The 20,162-nt window shown below is 42.5% G+C and overlaps 1 protein-coding gene across 2 annotated transcripts; it reads left to right on the top strand.

Annotated features, from left to right (window-relative positions):
- The first annotated feature begins 3,457 nt into the window (after window positions 1–3,457).
- Window positions 3,458–8,272, top strand: ZNF281 (zinc finger protein 281). 2 transcript variants are annotated; one of them, XM_007522064.3, is made up of 2 exons: window positions 3,458–3,593; window positions 3,815–8,272. In XM_007522064.3, the coding sequence occupies exon 2, from the start codon at window positions 3,833–3,835 to the stop codon at window positions 6,527–6,529; it is 2,697 nt and encodes an 898-aa protein (XP_007522126.2). In that variant the 5' UTR covers window positions 3,458–3,593; window positions 3,815–3,832; the 3' UTR covers window positions 6,530–8,272. The 2 variants fall into 2 exon arrangements, with proteins under 2 accessions (XP_007522126.2, XP_007522125.2); XM_007522063.3 differs by having other exon boundaries at window positions 3,460–3,593; window positions 3,819–8,272.
- Window positions 8,273–20,162: the final 11,890 nt, after the last annotated feature.

The following is a 20,162-nucleotide window of genomic DNA, read 5'->3' as shown; positions in this document are numbered from 1 at the left end:
ACCTAACAAGAATAATACAATATATATATATTTTTTTTCTGTACGGAAAAAATTAAATGGAGATTTTTCTTTCTTATTTATTTATTTTTTAATTTTTTTACCACAGCAACTGCTCAGCACTGGCTTATGGTGATGCCAGGGGCTGAGTTTGAGACCTAGGAAGCTCAGGCATGAGAGATTTTCTGTATACCCATTATGCTACCTCCCATTCTTAAAAACAAAACATAGAAAGTTTCTTATATTACCTCCAGTAAGTTTAAGCCAGGGTCAAGGAGATAGTATCACACCAGATTTGCGTGCCTGAGGCCTCGGTGGTTCCACATTCAATCCCTGGCTCTGGCATATGTCAGAGATGAACTGCACTCCGGTCTATCTTGCTCACTCATGGAGACTATTTTTGTCAAAGTTTAAGCCATATCACTCTTATTTACTTTAAAAAAATACTTTCATTTATTTTGGATAGAGACAGAGAGAAATTAAGAGAGGAGGGAAGAGACAGAGATAAGAGAGACACTTATAGCACTGTTTCACCACTTGTGAAGCTTCCCCCCTACAGGTGGGGACCCCAAGGGGCTTGAACCCCCAAATCTTGTACACTATAATGTGTGCACTCAACCAGGTGTGCCACCACCCAGCCCTTCTTATTCGCTTTAAGTTTAAAATTTCAGGTTAAGAGTGAGATTTGGTATCTTAAATACTACTGCTAAACATTTATAGTTAAGCATTTTCTATAACTAAAGACAAAGAATAAGTCATTAGAACATTTACTTTACAGAAGAGATGATAGTGTGATTATATGACAGCTAACAATGTGACATTCTACCTTAACTTGAATTGATAACCTTAAATATTATTTTAAAATATTCACATACCATGTTCAGCAGGGAAGCAATTACAGAAGCCAGACCTTCCACTTTCTGCATCCCACAATGACCGTGGGTCCATACTCCCAGAGGGATAAAGAATAGGAAAGCTATCAGAGGAGGGGATGAGATGCGGAGTTCTGGTGGTGGGAATTGTGTGGAGTCGTACCCCTCTTATCCTATGGTTTTGTCGTGTTTCCTTTTTATAAGTAAATAATAAAATAAAATAAAGTATTCACACTTGGGCTGGGTGACAGCATAATGGTTCTGCAAAAGATTTTCATGCCTGAGGCTCTGAGGTCCCAAATTCAGTCCCTAGCATCACCATAAGAGCTGAGCAGTGCTCTAATAAAAATAAATAAATAAATAAAGATAAATAAACAAAATACTCATTATCCTAAGCTTATCCTTTTACTTATATTTTAGAGCATTTAAAAAAAAATAATTGCCCCCATTGAAGACCATATTTTAGTCTAACTGCTATAGCAATGCTTAGAAACTACAACTCTTAGGGCTACTTATTAACCTCTTAGGATTAACCTTTGTTAACCCATTCTGAGTTTAATTTCTTCATTACCCAGCTACTTTCCAGAGACAGACATAATGATTTTTCTAATTAATATTCTATGTATTTGGGACAGCATCTTTATTTTCAATGTCTAAAAAATTGAATAGCACAACCATTTTAAGTGATGTGTGGGTATGTTACCATACAGATATCCAAGGTATGGCTCCTAATGTTGAAAAATAGAAAAAGAAATTGACCTTGATGAAGTGTGTCTTCTTTTGTCTGTTCCCAGGAAAGTTTATTCCAGATATTTCTACTGTTAAATGATTATCACTAACAGCTTCCCCCTTCCATTTTCTTTTACAGGGTCTCTTCATCTTCCTGATATATGGGATGTTCAACACAGAGGTAAGCCTGCTTGGAGATCTCAAGGCTGACAGAGTGAAGGAGAGAAATGACAGGTTTCTTATCTTGATAACTGAGGAACAAAGTTGGCTTTTCACATGAGTGTCCTACTGCCCTTCAAGCCTGGGCTAGCTTATATGCATCCCAGCTTACATTAAACACTGACTCCATGAATAAAGAGACAGTCTCATTTCTCATAAGCAACAATGACTAATATTTTATCACTGCCTCGAGTTTTTGGCTTTTTCTGTCTTACTTTTTACCATTGTTGGAGTTTCAGACTTCAGGAGGAGGAACGCTTATGTATGGTTGCAAGAAGTTAGAAAAACATTAAAACTTCCTATCTTAAAATGCTCATAAAACATCATCTTCTTAAGCTTTTAAGCAGGGTCAGGAAAGGCTCAGAAGGATTAGCTAATAATCTTTATGTTTTCAACTATGTAATTTCTCAGAAAAATTATTACCTACTATGAAAACTTGTGAGAAAATTGACTGGCATCTTCATTAAGGATGCAAGTATCTCACAGCTATAGGTTGTTTTTTTTTAAAAAAAAAAAAAAAAAACCAAAAAACTTTATTATTTATTTTAATGAGGGAGATGCAGAGAGACCAGAGCATTGCTTAGCTCTGGCTCATGGCAGAGCTAGGGATTGAACTTGGGACCTGGAGCTTCATACACGAAAGTCTTTTGTCTGTTATGTATCTCCCCAGCCTGCTAGGTTCTTTGCAGGCGATTTGTAACTGTGAATGTCCTGTGTACTCTAGGCACTGAATAAATGCTCATTTTTTTTGTTGCTCTGACTTTACTTGTAAGAATTAACTGTAATTTCCCCTTTAGAGAAACATTTGTACTTTTGCCAACATATCCCAGTTAGTGCACACAGCGGGAGGGAAAAGGGCATCCTAAGGCGGATGCTACAAAGGACCTGGAGGTCAGTTTTTGACAATTAACGTGAGAGGCCAAGCACCCACGTAACATGTTAACCAGACTCATTAGAACATTTAAATACCTGCTGATATGTGCGGGGGTGTGTTTTACAGGGCTGCTGCACCTGGATTACACGCGGTTTCCTTTCCCAGTAGCCTTCAGGTAGGTTGGCAGTAAGACAATTTTTTTTTTTGCAACGGTACCTCGATTGCGGTTGCAAAGCTGGCTTCTTCTACAAGAGGATCCCACCTCATCCCTAAAAATGTCTCCAAACTGAGAGAGGGGGAACAGTGGCAATCTGCTCTGATTAAATGTGGAGCACTGGAAATTGAGTGCTTCTATGGAGACTGCAAAGGCTCTAAGCGATCCACTTTTGGGGCTCGGACTCCGATCCACTCACTACCCGGCTGCCATCTGCAGAGGGAGGAAAGCCCCAGTATTTAGTCCTCAGTGTCCCCCCTCCCTGTCCCACCGCAGCTCCCACGCCACGCTGCAGCCCCGTCCCGCGGAACTTCCCGCCCCTCGGGGTCCACCTCCTCAACGTCTTTTCCTCCAAAGCCCTCACCCACGTCCACCTCCTTCAGGCGGCCCACCAATCGCGCCCAGTCGCCCCGGCAGATTCTTTCTAGAGGGGCTCCAGGTCCCCTCCCCTCGCGTCCAGGGCCTTCCCCCAACCCAGCCGTCCCGGTGATTGACAGGCCGGCCGGGCGGAAGCGGCTGCGCAGGCGCCCTGGAGGCGCAGAGCTCCCCTCCGGCCGGGTCGAGGGGCTCCCGGCAGACACCGCGCCGCGGCTGCGCAGTCCGGGGGAGGCTTTTAATTCCATTGTGGAGAGGACGGCGTTATTTTTATTAACTGGAGGCGACGGCGGCTGCGGCGGCGGCGGTACCCGTAAGTGTGGCCGGAGGGTCGCAGAGGGCGCGGGCGAGGGCCGGGGACGAGCCGCAGGGCCATGCGCGCCGCTGCCGGAGGCGGCCGGGCAGGGAGTCGGTGCTGGGCGCGTTGCGATCAGGGCGGCGGCGCGGCGGGGTCCCGGACGCCGCGGTGGTCCCGGCCCGGGGCCCGGTCCCACCTCCTCTTCCCCCTCTCCCCTCTCCCCGCTCCTTCCTCAGCCAGGCCTCCTCCGGGGTATGAAAATCGGCAGCGGGTTCCTGAGCGGCGGCGGCGGCGGCGGCAGCAGCGGTGGTAGCGGCTCCGGCTCGGGCTCCGGCTCCGGCGGCGGCGGCGGCGGCAGGAGGGCAGAGATGGAGCCCAGCTTCCCGCAGGGGATGGTCATGTTCAACCACCGGCTCCCCCCGGTCACCAGCTTCACCCGGCCGGCCGGCTCGGCGCCCCCGCCCCCGCCCCCGCAGTGCGTGCTGCCCTCCTCTACCTCCGCAGCCCCGGCCGCCGAGCCCCCCCCTCCGCCGGCCCCGGACATGACTTTCAAGAAGGAGCCGGCGGCGCCCGGCGCGGCCTTCCCGGCGCAGAGGACCTCCTGGGGCTTCCTGCCGTCCCTGGCCAGCATCAAGCAGGAGAAGCCCGCCGAGCCCGACGAGCCGCAGGCCCACCACCACCACCACCACCACCACCACCACCACCACTACGGGGGGCTGTTCGCCGGGGCCGAGGAGCGCTCCCCGGGCCTCGCAGGCGGGGAAGGGGGCGGCCACGGCGTCATCCAGGACCTCAGCCTGCTGCACCCGCACGCCCCTCAGCAGCCCGCCCCGCACCCCCGCGACGTGCTGCTGAGCAGCGGCGGCCGGACTGAGGAGCACCCTGGCCCCGACGAGCCAAAGCAGGACGCCAGCGTCAAAAAGGCAAAGAGGCCAAAGCCAGAATCTCAGGGAATCAAGGCCAAGAGGAAGCCGAGCGCATCTTCCAAACCTCCCGGGGGCGGGGAGGGAGACGGGGCCATCCTCTCGCCCAGCCAGAAACCTCATATCTGCGATCACTGCAGCGCTGCTTTCCGGAGCTCCTACCACCTGCGGAGGCACGTCCTCATCCACACGGGCGAACGGCCTTTCCAGTGCAGCCAGTGCAGCATGGGCTTCATCCAGAAATACCTGCTGCAGAGGCACGAGAAGATCCACAGCCGCGAGAAGCCCTTCGGGTGTGACCAGTGCAGCATGAAGTTCATCCAGAAGTACCACATGGAGAGACACAAGAGGACGCATAGTGGAGAAAAGCCATATAAATGTGACACTTGCCAGCAGTATTTCTCAAGGACTGACCGGCTGTTGAAGCACAGGCGCACGTGTGGTGAAGCCATAGCTAAAGGAGCCGCTGGTGCAGAACCCGGGTCATCAAACCATACCAGTATGGGAAGCCTGGCTGTGTTGTCTCAGGGAAATACAAGTTCTTCGAGGAGGAAGACGAAGTCGAAAAGCCTCGCTGTTGAAAACAAGGAGCATAAGACTGGGAAAGCCAACGAATCGCAACTGGCCAACAACATAAGCCTGCAGAGTTACTCCGTGGAGATGCCCACCGTGTCTTCCAGCGGAGGCATCCTTGGCACCGGCATCGATGAACTACAGAAAAGGGTGCCAAAACTGATCTTTAAGAAAGGGAGCCGAAAGAATACAGATAAAAGCTACCTTAATTTTGTGTCGCCGTTGCCAGAGATAGTTGGGCAGAAGTCCTTGTCTGGGAAGCCAAGTGGCTCACTTGGCATCGGCTCAAATAATAGCGTGGAGGCCGTCGGTCTTCTCCAAAGTACAAGCGGCAAGCAAGGTCAAATGAGTAGTAATTATGATGATGCCATGCAGTTCTCAAAGAAAAGAAGATACTTACCAACTGCCAGCAGCAACAGTGCCTTTTCTATAAATGTAGGACACATGGTCTCCCAACAGTCCGTCATTCAGTCTGCAGGTGTCAGTGTTTTGGACAATGAGGCCCCATTGTCACTTATTGACTCCTCAGCGCTCAGTGCTGAGATCAAGTCTTGTCATGACAAGTCTGGAATTCCTGATGAGGTTTTACAAAGTATTTTGGATCAGTACTCCAACAAGACCGAAAACCAGAAGGAGGATCCTTTCAACATAGCGGAACCACGAGTGGATTTACACACCTCAGGAGAACACTCGGAACTGGTTCAGGAAGGAAATTTGAGTCCGGGCGCCCAAACGCCTTCAAACGATAAGGCAGTCGTGCTGCAAGAATACTCCAAATACCTCCAACAGGCTTTTGAAAAATCTTCCAATGCAGGTTTTTCTCTTGGACACAGTTTCCAGTTTGTCGGTTTGTCCTCACCTCTCCACAACCACACTTTATTTCCAGAAAAACAGATATACACTACGTCTCCTTTGGAGTGTGGTTTCGGCCAATCTGTTACCTCAGTGTTGCCATCGTCATTGCCAAAGCCTCCTTTTGGGATGTTGTTTGGATCTCAACCAGGTCTTTATTTATCTGCTTTGGATGCTACACATCAGCAGTTGACACCTTCCCAGGAGCTGGATGATCTGATAGATTCGCAGAAGAACTTAGAGACTTCATCAGCCTTCCAGTCATCTCAGAAACTGGCTGGCCAGAAGGAACAGCAGAAAAACTTAGAGTCCTCAACAAGCTTTCAGATTCCATCTCAGGAGTTAGCTAGCCAGATAGATCCTCAGAAAGACATAGAGCCTAGAACAACGTACCAGATTGAGAACTTTGCACAAGCGTTCGGTTCTCAGTTTAAGTCGGGCAGCAGGGTGCCAATGACTTTTATCACTAACTCTAATGGAGAAGTGGACCATAGAGCAAGGACTTCAGTGTCAGATTTCTCAGGGTACACAAACATGATGTCTGATGTAAGTGAGCCATGTAGTACAAGAGTAAAGACGCCCACCAGCCAGAGTTACAGGTAAGGTCCCCAGAGCGACCAGGCTGGAGGTCTTCTGATGTAATTTTGTTTTATTTCGAGAACACTGCCATTGGAATGTTTCTACACGATCCTATTAAGAATAATGTAATGCCCTTTCAATGCAACTTTTCATATTTAGTTTATTTTGTTAGCGTGATGTTAGCTCTGTTTGTATTATGATTTTTAATCAAAATCAATAGACTAAAATAGTTTGACATTCAAAGTGACAATGTTTAGCAATCAAATTTACATGTATAGATTGTCAGGGAATAGCCCAAAAGTTTTAAATGAAAAAAAAAAAAAAACCTATAAAAAAACACAAAACAACAACAACAACAAAAAAAAAACAAACAAAAAAACTTCATTGCTAGGATTAAGGTAAACTTAATTGTTTTACTCTCAGGAAAGTGTAATAACGCATGGAAACTGTACGTTATCACTGTATTGGAATATCCAATTTACAGATAGTATGGTATACATTTTTAAGTAAGGAATTGAAAACATTTCAAATTGCTCTCTTTGGGCTGATAATACATTTCATCATTTTCGTAAAGGATCGAAAACATTTCAAATTGCTGTCTCCAGCTGGGCTGATCCAAAATTCGGAGATGTTGGCTACCTGTATTGTGTTGCAGCTTTTTAAATGTACTCTGAACTTCCAAACTACATTCATTCCAGCCTGGTAGAACACATATTCTTGGATCTTTGATCAAAGCCTGGAATGATAGCTTTAATAAAAGAAAAAGGGAGAACAAAATCCTCTCTTTATCCCAATGAAACAGGGCCGTAGTTCCATTAAGAGTCTTGCTGCTGACATCCAGCACCATGGTTGAAGCCCAAGTGGTTGGTCGGTTCTAGTATTAGAACCAAGTTGGAATGAAATAATTCTCTGGAATTTGGGTATGCATTATTTATTATACATGGCCTACAAAAAATTGTTCTCTTGCTTACGCTGTTACATATAGCCCACACTTTTGTTTTTTATGTTCTTGTTCTAACCTACCTTCTTAGAGTTCTGCGTCTGCCTTGTTCCTTGTTCTCCCTGTCTTGACAGTTTGGATTTTAGAGTGATTTACATTCCAGTAGGTAATGTATTATGCATTTTACATGCCTTTGGGCATCCAAATACTAAACAATAGGATACACATCCTCTCCCTATCTTTTACTTTTTTTTTTTCTTTTTTAAACAAAGCCCATACAGATTTCCATGTATAATGAAACCTCACAGGTTAGAGCTATAGCTATTAATAAGATGATTTGGACTGGTGACAGAGCTAGTGTGAGGGATAAGAGTGTGTCTGCATTTAGTCATGACATCAGAACCTCTTTGTGAAATTGCACCCTTTAATGTACATTTTCAAAGGATGCATTAGTCAGTATTGTACAGGGGTCTTGTAAAGTCATCAGAACTTGCTATGAATGCTAATTGCCATTTGAAGCTACTGATAGACAGTGGCTCTGCTCTAAACCACTTTTTAGCAATTGTATTTTTTTCCTGATTATATTTTTTAATGTACTTTGATGTTTATGCTGATGAGTTTTTTATGTACTTTTGGTGATGTTTCAGTCTTATGTACTCTTCTGGCGTCAGAAAAGTACCACTGGTTGTTTGCAGTCTTATTGTGTAATCAGCCTCCCACAGGCTTCCATGTATAATAAAGTAATTAATATTGTGCAAGTGTAAAACACTTCTGTTATGAAAGCAGTGTTTGGAAAATAAGAAATTATTAAAAATGGTTACAAAATACTAGTTAATTTTCTTTCCCCACTTTCCACCCTTAAGTCTGCATTACCAGCTAAAGGGTCACCCATTTTCTCACTGCAAGATTCTTAGAAAATATGTTTAATCCTCTTAAATACACTCAGCACTAAAAAAAAGTCTGTATTATTTTGGTAAGTGCGGTAAGTTCTATTGGTACAGGAGTACAAGCTGTAATCAAGAGGATGGAGAGGACCTTTGCCACTGTATCTCTTAAGCTGTATGATTTTTCTCCAGTGTTTTGTTTTACGCAGGTTTTGAATTTCTTTAACTTTTATTGTGTGTACTGAATACTGCATATGTATTATTCTGATTGTTTGCTCTAGTTTACTACCAATAAAAGACCTGTTAATCACAAAATGGAAGAAAGGAGAATATCACTTAATACACAGTCACATTTTTCAGAACTTTTCTGGTAACATTTCATAAACTGTTGATATCAGTGAAGTTTAGGGACCTGTAATTAAAAAAGAGAGAGAGAGAATTCATGTTTATAAGTTGAGTTCCATGTTGGCTGAATATTTTCCTTGTGTTGGTGCTATGTGGGAGGAATAGAAATCTAATATTCCTTTAAGCTAGAACATTTTACTAAAATTGGCCTAACCAGTCTAAATACTATTTCAGAGAGATCTTCAATTTGTAATTATTAAGACTACTTAAAATCACATCCCAGTACCTGGGTTCTAGGTGCATCCTTTTGTCTCAAAGAGATTGTAATAGATTAATAGAATGGCACACAAAACATGGTCCTGAATACTTGTAGAAGTGTCATCATGTCATGGTTAGCTTTTAAAAAAAATCTAAAAGTATAGATTTCAGAAGGAAAGAGCTGACTTAGTGAGTATTGAAGAGACAGAAATGGTGCCTATAAGTGAATGTGTTAACTTTTAAAGATAGAGAAAAAGTTGTAGATGACCATAGAAAATGTTAAAATTGTGCTCTGCAATTGAGTGACCACAAATGGTGAGTTTTGTCAGAGGTAGTAGAAATACTAAAGGATAGGCAGACTACATCGTGGATGCTTTGCCCATGGAGGAAAATGATGAGTGTCTTATGCACAGACATGGACTTCACTGTAGAGGAATGCCAGTGTGTGCGCCCATATATATGCCTAGCAATGGTAAATTAGTTTTTTCCTTTGCCCAGATCATTTTCTCAAACAAGAGTGCTAGGCAGAGTGTCACTGATTCTGATTGAAATCCAACCCAGTTTCTCTGCACAGATGACTTATTTCTCTGTTGTAGATGGACACAGACACAGTAATTTTTTAACCTAGCCATTTCTTTTCCTTCTGTGGAAAGTGTATGTCTGAATATGATCTTACAAAATAATGTGCTTAAAATATTTTCAGTGTTACTAGGCACGCCTGGTAGGGAGCACATGTTACAACGTGAAAGGAGCTGGGTTCAAGTCTTTGGCCCCCACCTGCAAGGGGTGGAGGGAAGCTTCACAAGTGGTGAAACAGTGCTGCAGGTGTCTCTTTCCCTCCGTTTTTAAAATTATCTTTATTTAATTTATTGGATAGAGATTGCCAGATATCAAGAAGGAAGGGGGGATAGGATAGGGAGAGACAGACTCCTGCAACACTGCTTCACCACTGGCAAAGCTTTTCTCCTGCAGGTGGGGACCAGAGGCTCAAACCCAGCTCCTTTCACGTTGTAACATGCGCTCATCCAAATGCACCACCACCCAGCCCCCTCTTTTCCCCCTCTACCTTCCCCCTTCCCTCTAAATGTCTGTCTTTATCCTTAACGAATACTACAATGTTTTTCAATATTTAAAAAAAATGCTTACAATGATGTGTTTCTTCCTTTACGTTTAGTTCCGTGTCACCACATGAGAGAAGCAGAGCCCTGCCCTGCCCCCCATTTCTGGTGATTGCCATTAGTAGCACGTCAGCCTGAACTGGATGACGGTGTGTATGTAATGTTGAGCAGTGTCACCTTGTCAGGACGTACAGTCCTTAGTTTCCCAGTTCATAAGTTCTTGTGTAGAGTAAACTGAAAACTGTGATTTTCTGGGTATTATGGTCCACGTGCTTCCTATGACACACAATGCCAGGGCTCCGTTTTTAAAATGTGATGCAACAGTCCTTTGTTAGTGCTATGACACATGCATCATGCTGTGCTCGAGGTTACATCAGAAATGCCCACAGATGTTTGTTATGGAAGCCCTCCTGATACTCGAGAGACTCATGGTGGTTTGCACCCTTTATGAGATGTTCTCAGTGGATAGGTTTTGAGGAAGAATGTGTTCATTCCACTTAATACTTTTATGTCCTTAATTTTTAAATGATCATTACCATGAATATAGCATTTGCTTATACTTTGCCATACCCTTTATAAATACATGTGTGTGTGTGTTTCTGAAAAAAAAATCCTGAGTTTAGTCATAAAGAGGGCATATGTTTTGAAAGTTGTTTGCTTTTTTTAAAAAAAAGTACTGACTCTATTTGAGAGTACGTAACTTAAGTAGATTATTTTTATGTTGACTCATTCTAGGGAAAAACTGCCTTAACATTTTTAGGCCATACTCCTTGAGCAGCTAATGATAGAAAAGTGTCCCCCTTCACCACCACCACCACCATCCCAACTCCGTACTTTTGTAGAAATATGTCTGCACACAAGATCAGACAGTGTATTAGCTTACAAGACTCCCCTGCATCCTGGATAAATTCTTCATTTATGGACTCCAGATTAAGAATTCCTACCATGAAGAAATGTCTAGCTAGTCAAATTTTAATTGACATTGTCAACGCCTAACCTAAAATTACATGAAATGTTAAGAGTACTTCATCTGCAGTTTAACTAATTAGCATTTAATATACTTGTGGCTACGTAGAGCTGTGGCGTTTTGTAAGATGGTCAAATAAGTTGAATAGACTTTAAAATTCCTTGCAGTTTCTCATTCGATAATAAGTACCAAAGAGATGCTCGTCTTGACAGTAGCTCAGTATTTTCAGTCAACAAAGATATGAGTTAACACTTAATAATAACTGCAGTCAATTACTGTTGTTCTTTAGCTGCACAGAAATGGCTTCAGATAGAACTATATGAATAAAAATGAAATCACACACTCAACCCACACCTTCTTTAACCTGGAAATGGTAATGCTGGGTTTTTAAGAACATTAAGAGCATTTAATATATCCCATGTGTGATTAGGTTGAAATACATTGCAAGATAAGTCTTGCAGAGTATATTATATGTTGAAATATAAAGTATCTTTTGAGAAATGGAGAAAAGTAGCAAAAAATGTGGCTTGGGCCTTTTTATTCAAAACAGGAAATTTTGTTACCTGTGCTTTGGAGGACTAAAAGAGCAGTGTGAGTGGAATTATGTATTACGCGAAATAACAACTCTTAGAATGGAGAAGAAAGGGAATACTAGGTCTTGGGAGTGGGGAAGAATATAAAATGTATTCCAATTCTCATGTGAATTCTGAAAAGCTTAACTGAAAGGGTGTAAAAAAAAACTTACTTGCCTTTCAGTTCAGGCTTCCTTTGGCACTTTGGTATGAACTTTAGTACTGTTTTGGAATAATTAATAAATAACTCTAAACAGACAACTGGTGAACTTTTGTTTACATTCCCAATCTAGGAAAAAGATGGCTAATCTTTGTGTTTATATATTTAATCTTGTCTTTTGTAACTCATAAGGCCACACAACCTTCATGGGATAAAGTTTCTTACCAAAACAGTCAAAGTTGCAGGGTTGCTGTATGTATTCAGATATGTACAGAAAATAAGAACTAAGATAAAAACTGAATCCACATCCCCAACTCACTTAAAAAAAAAGCATACCAGTACAAGTACATTGGGTTAAGACAAAGGAAAAGTGTGAGTGATTGTAAAACATTGGAAACTCCCTAATAATTATTTTAAGTTTTGCCTTGAAAAGTGTTTAATTTTCGCATGTGACCGGCTCATTTGTTCATTCTGTAAATAAGAGTATTGTTTTTTAAGCATTACTTACTGGAAAGTTAAAGTTTTAATTGAGAGTTAGTGCCTTAACCTTAGACTTGGGTGTAAATACAACTACTAAAAGTCTGGAAGTGACATTTTTAGATACTCTATGTTCAGTTGCACATAAGCTAGGCTCTTCCTACAAGGAAACCAAATACAAACACTTGAGAGTTGCTTCTCACTAGAGAACTATGAGAACTGTAAATGGGTACCTTTGTGGGTCTCCATGAATAGACAACCCGTGACCTTGACTACTTTAGCATGGAATGAGAAAAATAATTTCTGGGGCTGCAGTTTCTTATTTCATGGCCCAAAACAACAAACGCACTTAGTAAAGACTAGAAAGCAAGCCTGGAGCTTTCATCTAGCAAATGGGTCAGGTACAGGAATGAAAATACTTGCATTTAACACAACATTTTGCTCAGTCATAAGCACAACACTCAAAACAAGCAAAACTCAGCACTGTAGAAGTACATTCAAACAAACAAAAATTTACATTGTACTACTTTTCACTTCTGTAACTATTTTTCAACAAGCGTGTTAAAATTGTTTTAGTATAGCTCACCGACATGGGCTTTCAGAATAATGAGAAACTATTACATTTAACTTTTTAAGTTACTTCATTTTGTTTTCATTCTTTGATTTTATTATTAAACTTCTGAAATATTGAAGGAGGAGGGAAAAGGAATATTAGTGAAAGCTTTTTGTCGGTGATATGCTAGTGTACGTGACCAGTGAAAAGGTAGTATTTAGGAACAGATGAGAGAAAAAGGAATGTCTTATTTCTAATAAGAATGTTTACATTTTTCTTTCTTGAAACTTGAAATTTTGAGTTACTGTAATGCAATATAGGTGAATATCTTAACTTGGAAAAAAGAAAAAGCACTCCCACAAAGAACTAGTTTGTAATAGAAAGTGAAAATTTGGGGGCTGGGTGGTAGCGCAGTGGGTTAAGCTCACATGGCACAAAGCCCAAGGATTGACACATAAGGACCCCGGTTCGAGCCCCTGGCTCCCCCCCCCCCCCGGGGCGGGGGGGGGGGCGTCACTATACAAGTGGTGAAGCAGGTCTGCAGGTGTCTGTCTTTCTCTCCCTCTCCCTGTCTTCCCCTCCTCTCTCAATTTCTCTATCCTATCCGACAGAACAGCAATAACACAACTACAATGATAAACAACCAAAGGGGAAAATTAGCCTCCAGGAGCAGTGGGTTGGTAGTGCAGGCACCAAGTCCCAGCCATATCCCGGGAGGTAAACAAACAAAATATATATAGGCATGAATATCAGGTAGTAGAGAATTATCATGGGAAGCTTTTAAATATTGTCCGTTCATTAAGTATATAATTGGAATTCTATACAGTGTGCAAGTAATATTTTGTAGAGTTGGTTGTATATAATTATGAAGTAATCTCAGAACTTTCCATGGAATTTGGTGATATAAATTTTTTCCTGATTGATAAGTACCAAATAAGTAATGGGCATTTTTTTTTCTTTTTTAATATTTATTTAATTTATTTATTCCCTTTTGTTGCCCTTGTTGTTTTATTGTTGTTGTCGTTGTTGGATAGGACAGAGAGAAATGTAGAGAGGAGGGGAAGACAGAGAGGAGGAGAGAAAGATAGACACCTGTAGACCTGCTTCACCGCTTATGAAGCGACTCCGCTGCAGGTGGGGAGCCGGGGTTCGAACCAGGATCCTTATGCCGGTCCTTGTGCTTTGCGCCTCCTGTGCTTAACCCGCTGCGCTACAGCCCGACTCCCAGTAATGGGCATTTTTATACTTTATATTTTATACTTTTATACATTATATCTGCGGGGGGTAGATAGCGTACTGGTTCTGCAAAGAGACTCTCCTGCCTGAGACTCCAAAGTCACAAATTCAGTCCCCCGCACCACCATAAGCCAGAGCTGAGCAGTGCTCTGGTTTAAAAAAAAAAGAAAAGGAAAGGAAAACATTATCACTGCATAATATTCAGTCAAGTATCCAACTGAATCAATACTCCATCTGGAACTAAAGTACAAAAACACTCTGAACGATAGGAAAGTACTGTTTGTTAAGAATGTTTAGTACTGAAATATCAGTTGGAATTTTGGCAGCTGAATATGAGAGCAGAAATTCAAAATAACTGTAGAACTGCCTTTTGTAATTTAATCATTTTCTTAATAACACTTTCATAAATAATTATCTAGATGGTCGGGCTTATTCCCGCATCTTCCTCTCTTTCATGTACCTGCCTTCTAATAAAACACTCAGAACACATAACTACTAGGACCCAACATAGATAAAAAGGAATTATATCTTCACATGGAACAGTCGCCAGAGCAGATGGTGGGGACATTGCTCAGCAATAAATAAGATTAATGTGTTTAGAGCTATTAAATTGTGAAGACAAAGGAAAGAAATTTAGCCTATCAGTTGGAAGCATACCAGTGCCTGAACCTGACTTGACTTGACTTTTGAAAAAGTTCATTTCTGACAAACACCTAGAAAATTGAGCCTCACAGAACATGTAATTTCTGAAATTTGTGATCGTATAAGCTTTAAATTTGTGATCGTATAAGACATAACCAAGATCTCCCAGTGTCTCAACTCTTCGGGGACTTTCAAATGTTAGATAGCGATTATTTGGGTTTATAGGGTGAAGTCAATGATTTCTTTCTTTTCAAAAACTGAAACTAGAAATATTTTCTGAAAGATAGAGATTAGATATTAAGTATATTGTGAGCACATGGAGTAATTTCCCGTAGGTGATTACTGGTGTATTTGAATAAAGTCATCAGTATAGTTTATACTTTGGAAATGGATGTCTAAAAATGACAATTCTGCTACTACTATGAACCATTAGCTGCAACTTACTCGTGTACCATAAATGAGTCTGCAAGGGTTACTAGTTTTCTCTGAAATATTTTACTTATTAAATGCTTTTTAGACTTATTTATCATGAGAGAGAGGAGGAAGAGAACGCTGTTCCTCTCTGGCAGACAGTGGTGCCAGGAACAAACCTGTGGCCTCAGGCGTGTGAGTTCTGTGTTCTGACAGGCTGAGCGACTGGCCTAGTCCTCTTTTTTTCTCTTTTGTAAATAGAGTATCACTTGATTTTGAATTATGAAGAGATTAAGTGAATGTTTTGATGACTTCATAGCTATACTTCCCTGGTTTTCCTTCAAACTGCCTTTTGTAATAAAATCGAGCATTTTACTGTTTGCAGAGGTACTCGAAAGTAAGTGTAATGGTAAAGAAGGAAGTGGCGATGCCTACTGTGTCTCTTCACTTGGGTCCTGATTACATTACTATCCAAATTGAAAGGTCAGCTGCCTAGTCTTGAACTTGGAATGTATTGCTGTTTCTTCCATTGTCTGTTGTTAGCCTCATAATTGTCAACTGTTTATAGTCTACCAACTTCTAAACTCGGAGACTGTGTGTGCTGCACTGCGCAGCTTCGAGGCAGAGTGATTCTCGCAGAGAGGACAGCGTGCCGGTGGTGCAGGTAGAGCTCAAGGAGTCATGCGCCTGAGGTATGACCTCATGCTAGTTGCCCTTGTTGCTTTCTTGTTGTAGTTATTGATATTGTTGGATAGGACAGAGAGAAATCCAGAGAGGGGGGGAAGATAGAGAGGGGGAGAGAAAGACACCTGCAGACCTGCTTCACCGACTGTGAAGCGACACCCCTGCAGGTGGGGAGCTGGGGGCTCGAACCGGGATCTTTACACTGGTCCTTGTGCTTTGCACCATGTGCGCTTAACCCACTGCGCTACCGCTCAACTCCCCTCATAAGTAATTTTTTAAACAAAGGAAAACTTTGGCTAATCTGCTAAATTCATACATTTGTCATCAGTATTTTCCACTTAACAGCTCATATGATCGACAGAAATTAAGCTAAATATACATTCATGTTAAATATTTCAGTTTTTTGCTCCCAAAACAAGCCAAGACTTATACAGCTGATCACTGCATTATGAAAAAGATGCCCTGTAAGTGTAAAAGATGATCCAGTGCTGTGACTTGCAGATTCTTCATGAGGTCTTCCTAGTAACTCCTCTGCCTTCTAGCAGGCAGTGCAGAGAAGTACACCTGTGCTTGTCATTAGCAAGAAACTCATCTAGCTGGCCTGCCACAGATCTGATACCCACCTTGGAGTCAACTTGTTTTATTTTATTTTATTGCCTCCAGGGTTATTGCTGGGGCTCGGTGCCTGCACCACGAATCCACTGCTCCTGGAGGCCACTTTTCCCCCTTTGTTGCCGTTATTATTGTTGTTGCTATTATTGTTGTTGTTGCTGGATAGGACAGAGAGAAGTCGAGGGAGGAAGAGAAGATAGAGGGGGAGAGAAAGACACCTGCAGACCTGCTTCACCGCTTGCGAAGCAACTACCCCCCCACCCCCCCGCAGGTGGGGACCCTTACCAGAATCCTTAAGCGGGTCCTTTAGCTTTGCGCCATGTGCGCTTAACCTGCTGTGCTACTACCTGGCCCCATCAACTTGTTTTATTCTACCCAGACTCATTCTGCTGTCGAGGGCCTGGCAACACTCTAGATCTGCAGCTTTGGCATCACCCAGGAACGTGCTGGACACACAGAATCTCAGACCCACCCTCTGGTACTAAATCAGAAGCTACATTTCTGCACGATAGCTTGGGCGCATTACAACACGAGACACACTGTCCTAAAGCCCACGTGATCCATTAATTTCTTCTTGACTCTCCTTTGTCACCTCTAATCACAATCCACCGATTATTGTAGTTTCTTGTGGATGAGAGGTGGTTCAGTGGATAGGGTTCATTTCTTTCTTTTAATTTTTCTCTTAAAATTTACTACATATATGAGTTTCACATAAGACACAAGCATCACTCCAGTACATACTGTGCTGGAAATCAACCCTAACTTTGGTCTGGTCTCTCACTTTTACTGAATAAACCTTCAAGATCCATTAATTCCCACAAGTCCTTAATTCAGATCTCATTGGTGTGTGTGTGTGTGTGTGTGTGTGTGTGTTTTCTGTTTCGTTCATTTTTGGTGACAACATTTAACATGTATTAGTTTACAGTACGAGTGTGTGTATAGATAGATAGAAGAATGATCACCACATTGGACAGATGCTTTATTAATAGCCATCACTACACATGGTTATAAGCACTGGTTCCATTTGTTTTTAAGCCACAGAGAAAATACCTGAGTACCCAATATGTGATGAGCACTATTCTTTAAATGTCTTTATTGGGGGAGTAATGGTTTACAATTGGCAGTAAATACAGTAGTTTGTACATGCATAACATTTCCCAGTTTTCCACGTAACAGTTGAACCCCCACTAGGTCCTCCTCTGCCATCATGTTCCAGTGACTGCTATTCTAAGTGATAAAGAAGAAAAATATGTTCTCATAAATTTTAGTGTAGGGCAGTGGGTGGTAGCGCAGCGGGTTAAGCGCATATGGTGTGAAGCACAAGGATCCCGGTTTGAGCCCCCAGCTCCCCACCTGCAGTGATGTCTCTTCATGAGCGGTGAAGCAGGTCTGCAAGTGTCTATCTTTCTCTCCCCTCTCTGTCTTCCCCTTCTCTCTTGATTTCTCTCTGTCCTGTCCAACAACGATAGCAATAACAACAATAATTATGATAACCACAACAATGATAAAAAAACAAGGGCAACAAAGGGGGTAGGGGGAAGACCTCCAGGAGTAGTGGATTCGTGGTACAGGCACTGAGCACCCTGGAGGCAAAAAAACCAAAACAAAATAAAATTTCAGTGTAACTGGATGAACATCAGAATAAGTACATCAGAATAAGTAAGGTAGGCTAGATGCTAGGCAGGAAAATAAAGAGGCTAGCAGGTGAGAGTAACCACAGAGCAAAAACCTGAAGGAGGTAGGGGAGGGAATCAGCAAAGCGATCTTAGGGTGCTAAAGTCCAACTTCAAGTATTAAAAGTCCTTGCTGGTAATTACATTAAGTCAAGAGTCCATATTGTCACTTGTGAAGGAGTATTGGGTGAAAACTAGGCAGAGGCAGGAAGTGGCCTGCCCTCTACGAAGACTCACTACTGGTGCACTTGGTAAAAATCTTTAATGGTTCTAAGTCCTACAGGTTCTGTTAATGCTTCTGCTATGCCCCCCTTTCATCCCCACCCCCTGAGTCCCTGAGGTCTGGGGGCTTTATGAAAAGGTCTATATGAAAAACTTTATAGTCTGACCTAATTGTAAATCTTGGATCCAACATTGACTGGAGTCATTTTATCTTCCTGCATCTGGATTTTCTCCCTGTATGAAGTGGTGTCTGTAATTCTCACCATAAGGGGTTGAGCACTGAAAACAGGGAGTGAACTTGAGCAGACATTGTTCTGGAAGTGAAGACACCACAGGGTTGACCTTAGGTCAGTGGTTTTCAGCCAGGAGCAGTTTTACCTCCCATAACATGGACCGTACTAGAGTGAGTTTTAAGTTCTTCCCCTCACAACTTGAAGAGAAACCAGGGATGTGGCTCAGTAACCCTCCATGTGCACAGCCCCTCACAGCGGAAGTCGTGGTAGCGCAGTGGGCTAAGCACATGTGGCGCAATGCGCGAGGGTGGGAGTAAGGATCCTGGTTCAAACCCCCGGCTTCCCACCTGCAGGGGAGTTGCTTCACAGGCAGTGAAGCAGGTCTGCAGGTGTCTATCCTTCTCTCCCCCTCTCTGTCTTCCCCTCCTTTCTCCATTTCTCTCTGACTTATCCAACAGTGACAACAACAATAACTGCAACAACAATAAAAAAAAACAAGGGCAACGAAAAGGAAGTAAATAAATAAATAATTTTTTTTTAAAAGCAGTATTCTCCACACAAGTAGAGAAATGGCTCTAGATACTATGTTACTCTTGGCATAGTTCAGGAGCAGATGGAGAGAGCTATCGGACTGTTTAGATAAGCTGTGACTGGGGAGATGGCTCAGTGGTAGTGTGCCTGTGTCCCACACACGAGGGCCCAGGCTCAGTTTCCATTTATTCCATGGAAGCAGCAAGAAGTAGTCCACAGATGTTAGACTGGTTTACACACTGTCATTCTGAAAAAAAAATTTAACTTGGGCTGGATAATGGGCATGCATGAGACCTTGAGCTTGATCTCTGGCACTGCATTAAAAGGAGGGTTGTGTGTGTGTGTGTCGGGGGGTGGGGGGGATGAACACTTATGTAACCTTACCAGTCACTATTAAGGAAATGAATTCAGGATTCAAGCATAATTAAAGATGGAGGGGACTGGAAGGTAGCTCATCTGGTGGAGTGTACACATTACAATGTATGAGGTCCTGAGTTCTAATCCTGTCCCCACCACATGGAAGGGAGAAGCTCCACAAATCTGTGCTATGTTATCTCTGTCTCTCCTCTCCATCTTTTGACTCTCTGTATAAGATGAGAAGAAACAGTAGCCACGGGGAGCAGCAGAGCTATGCAGATACCAAGCTCTAGCAGCAACTCAGTGATAAAATCAAATGGCAGTTTTGATAGAGACAGCCAGAAATTGAAAGGAAGGAGGAGATAGGGAGAGAGACAGAGAGATACTTTCAGCACTGCTTCACCACTTGTAAAGTTTCCCCCTGCAGATAGGGACCAGGGCCTTGAACCCAAGTCCTCGCTCATTATAACATGTGTACTCAACCAGATGTGCTATCTACCCGGCCCCAGTGTGACTTTTTTTTTTTAAACAAAGAAACAAAAAACCCCAAAACTCCTCAGGCCCACTCAATTAAATCTTTGTTTAAATTAATTTTACTTCTGGCCTTTGTTTTGGCTGAGAACTAACTTGGTTAAGTGAAGGGACTTGTTGCTTCTTAAATACTAAATTAAAAATCACTAGTGGAATATTCGAGACATCTGTAGCTGCCAAACAATGCTCTCTGGTATATTTTGGGTAATTTCTGACTCCACTTTGATAATAGATCTAGGGCTATTATATGA

The sequence above is a fragment of the Erinaceus europaeus genome, chromosome 19 (assembly GCF_950295315.1).
Source record: "Erinaceus europaeus chromosome 19, mEriEur2.1, whole genome shotgun sequence".
Taxonomy (NCBI): domain Eukaryota; kingdom Metazoa; phylum Chordata; class Mammalia; order Eulipotyphla; family Erinaceidae; genus Erinaceus; species Erinaceus europaeus.
This window is presented reverse-complemented; position numbering and strand designations above follow the sequence as displayed.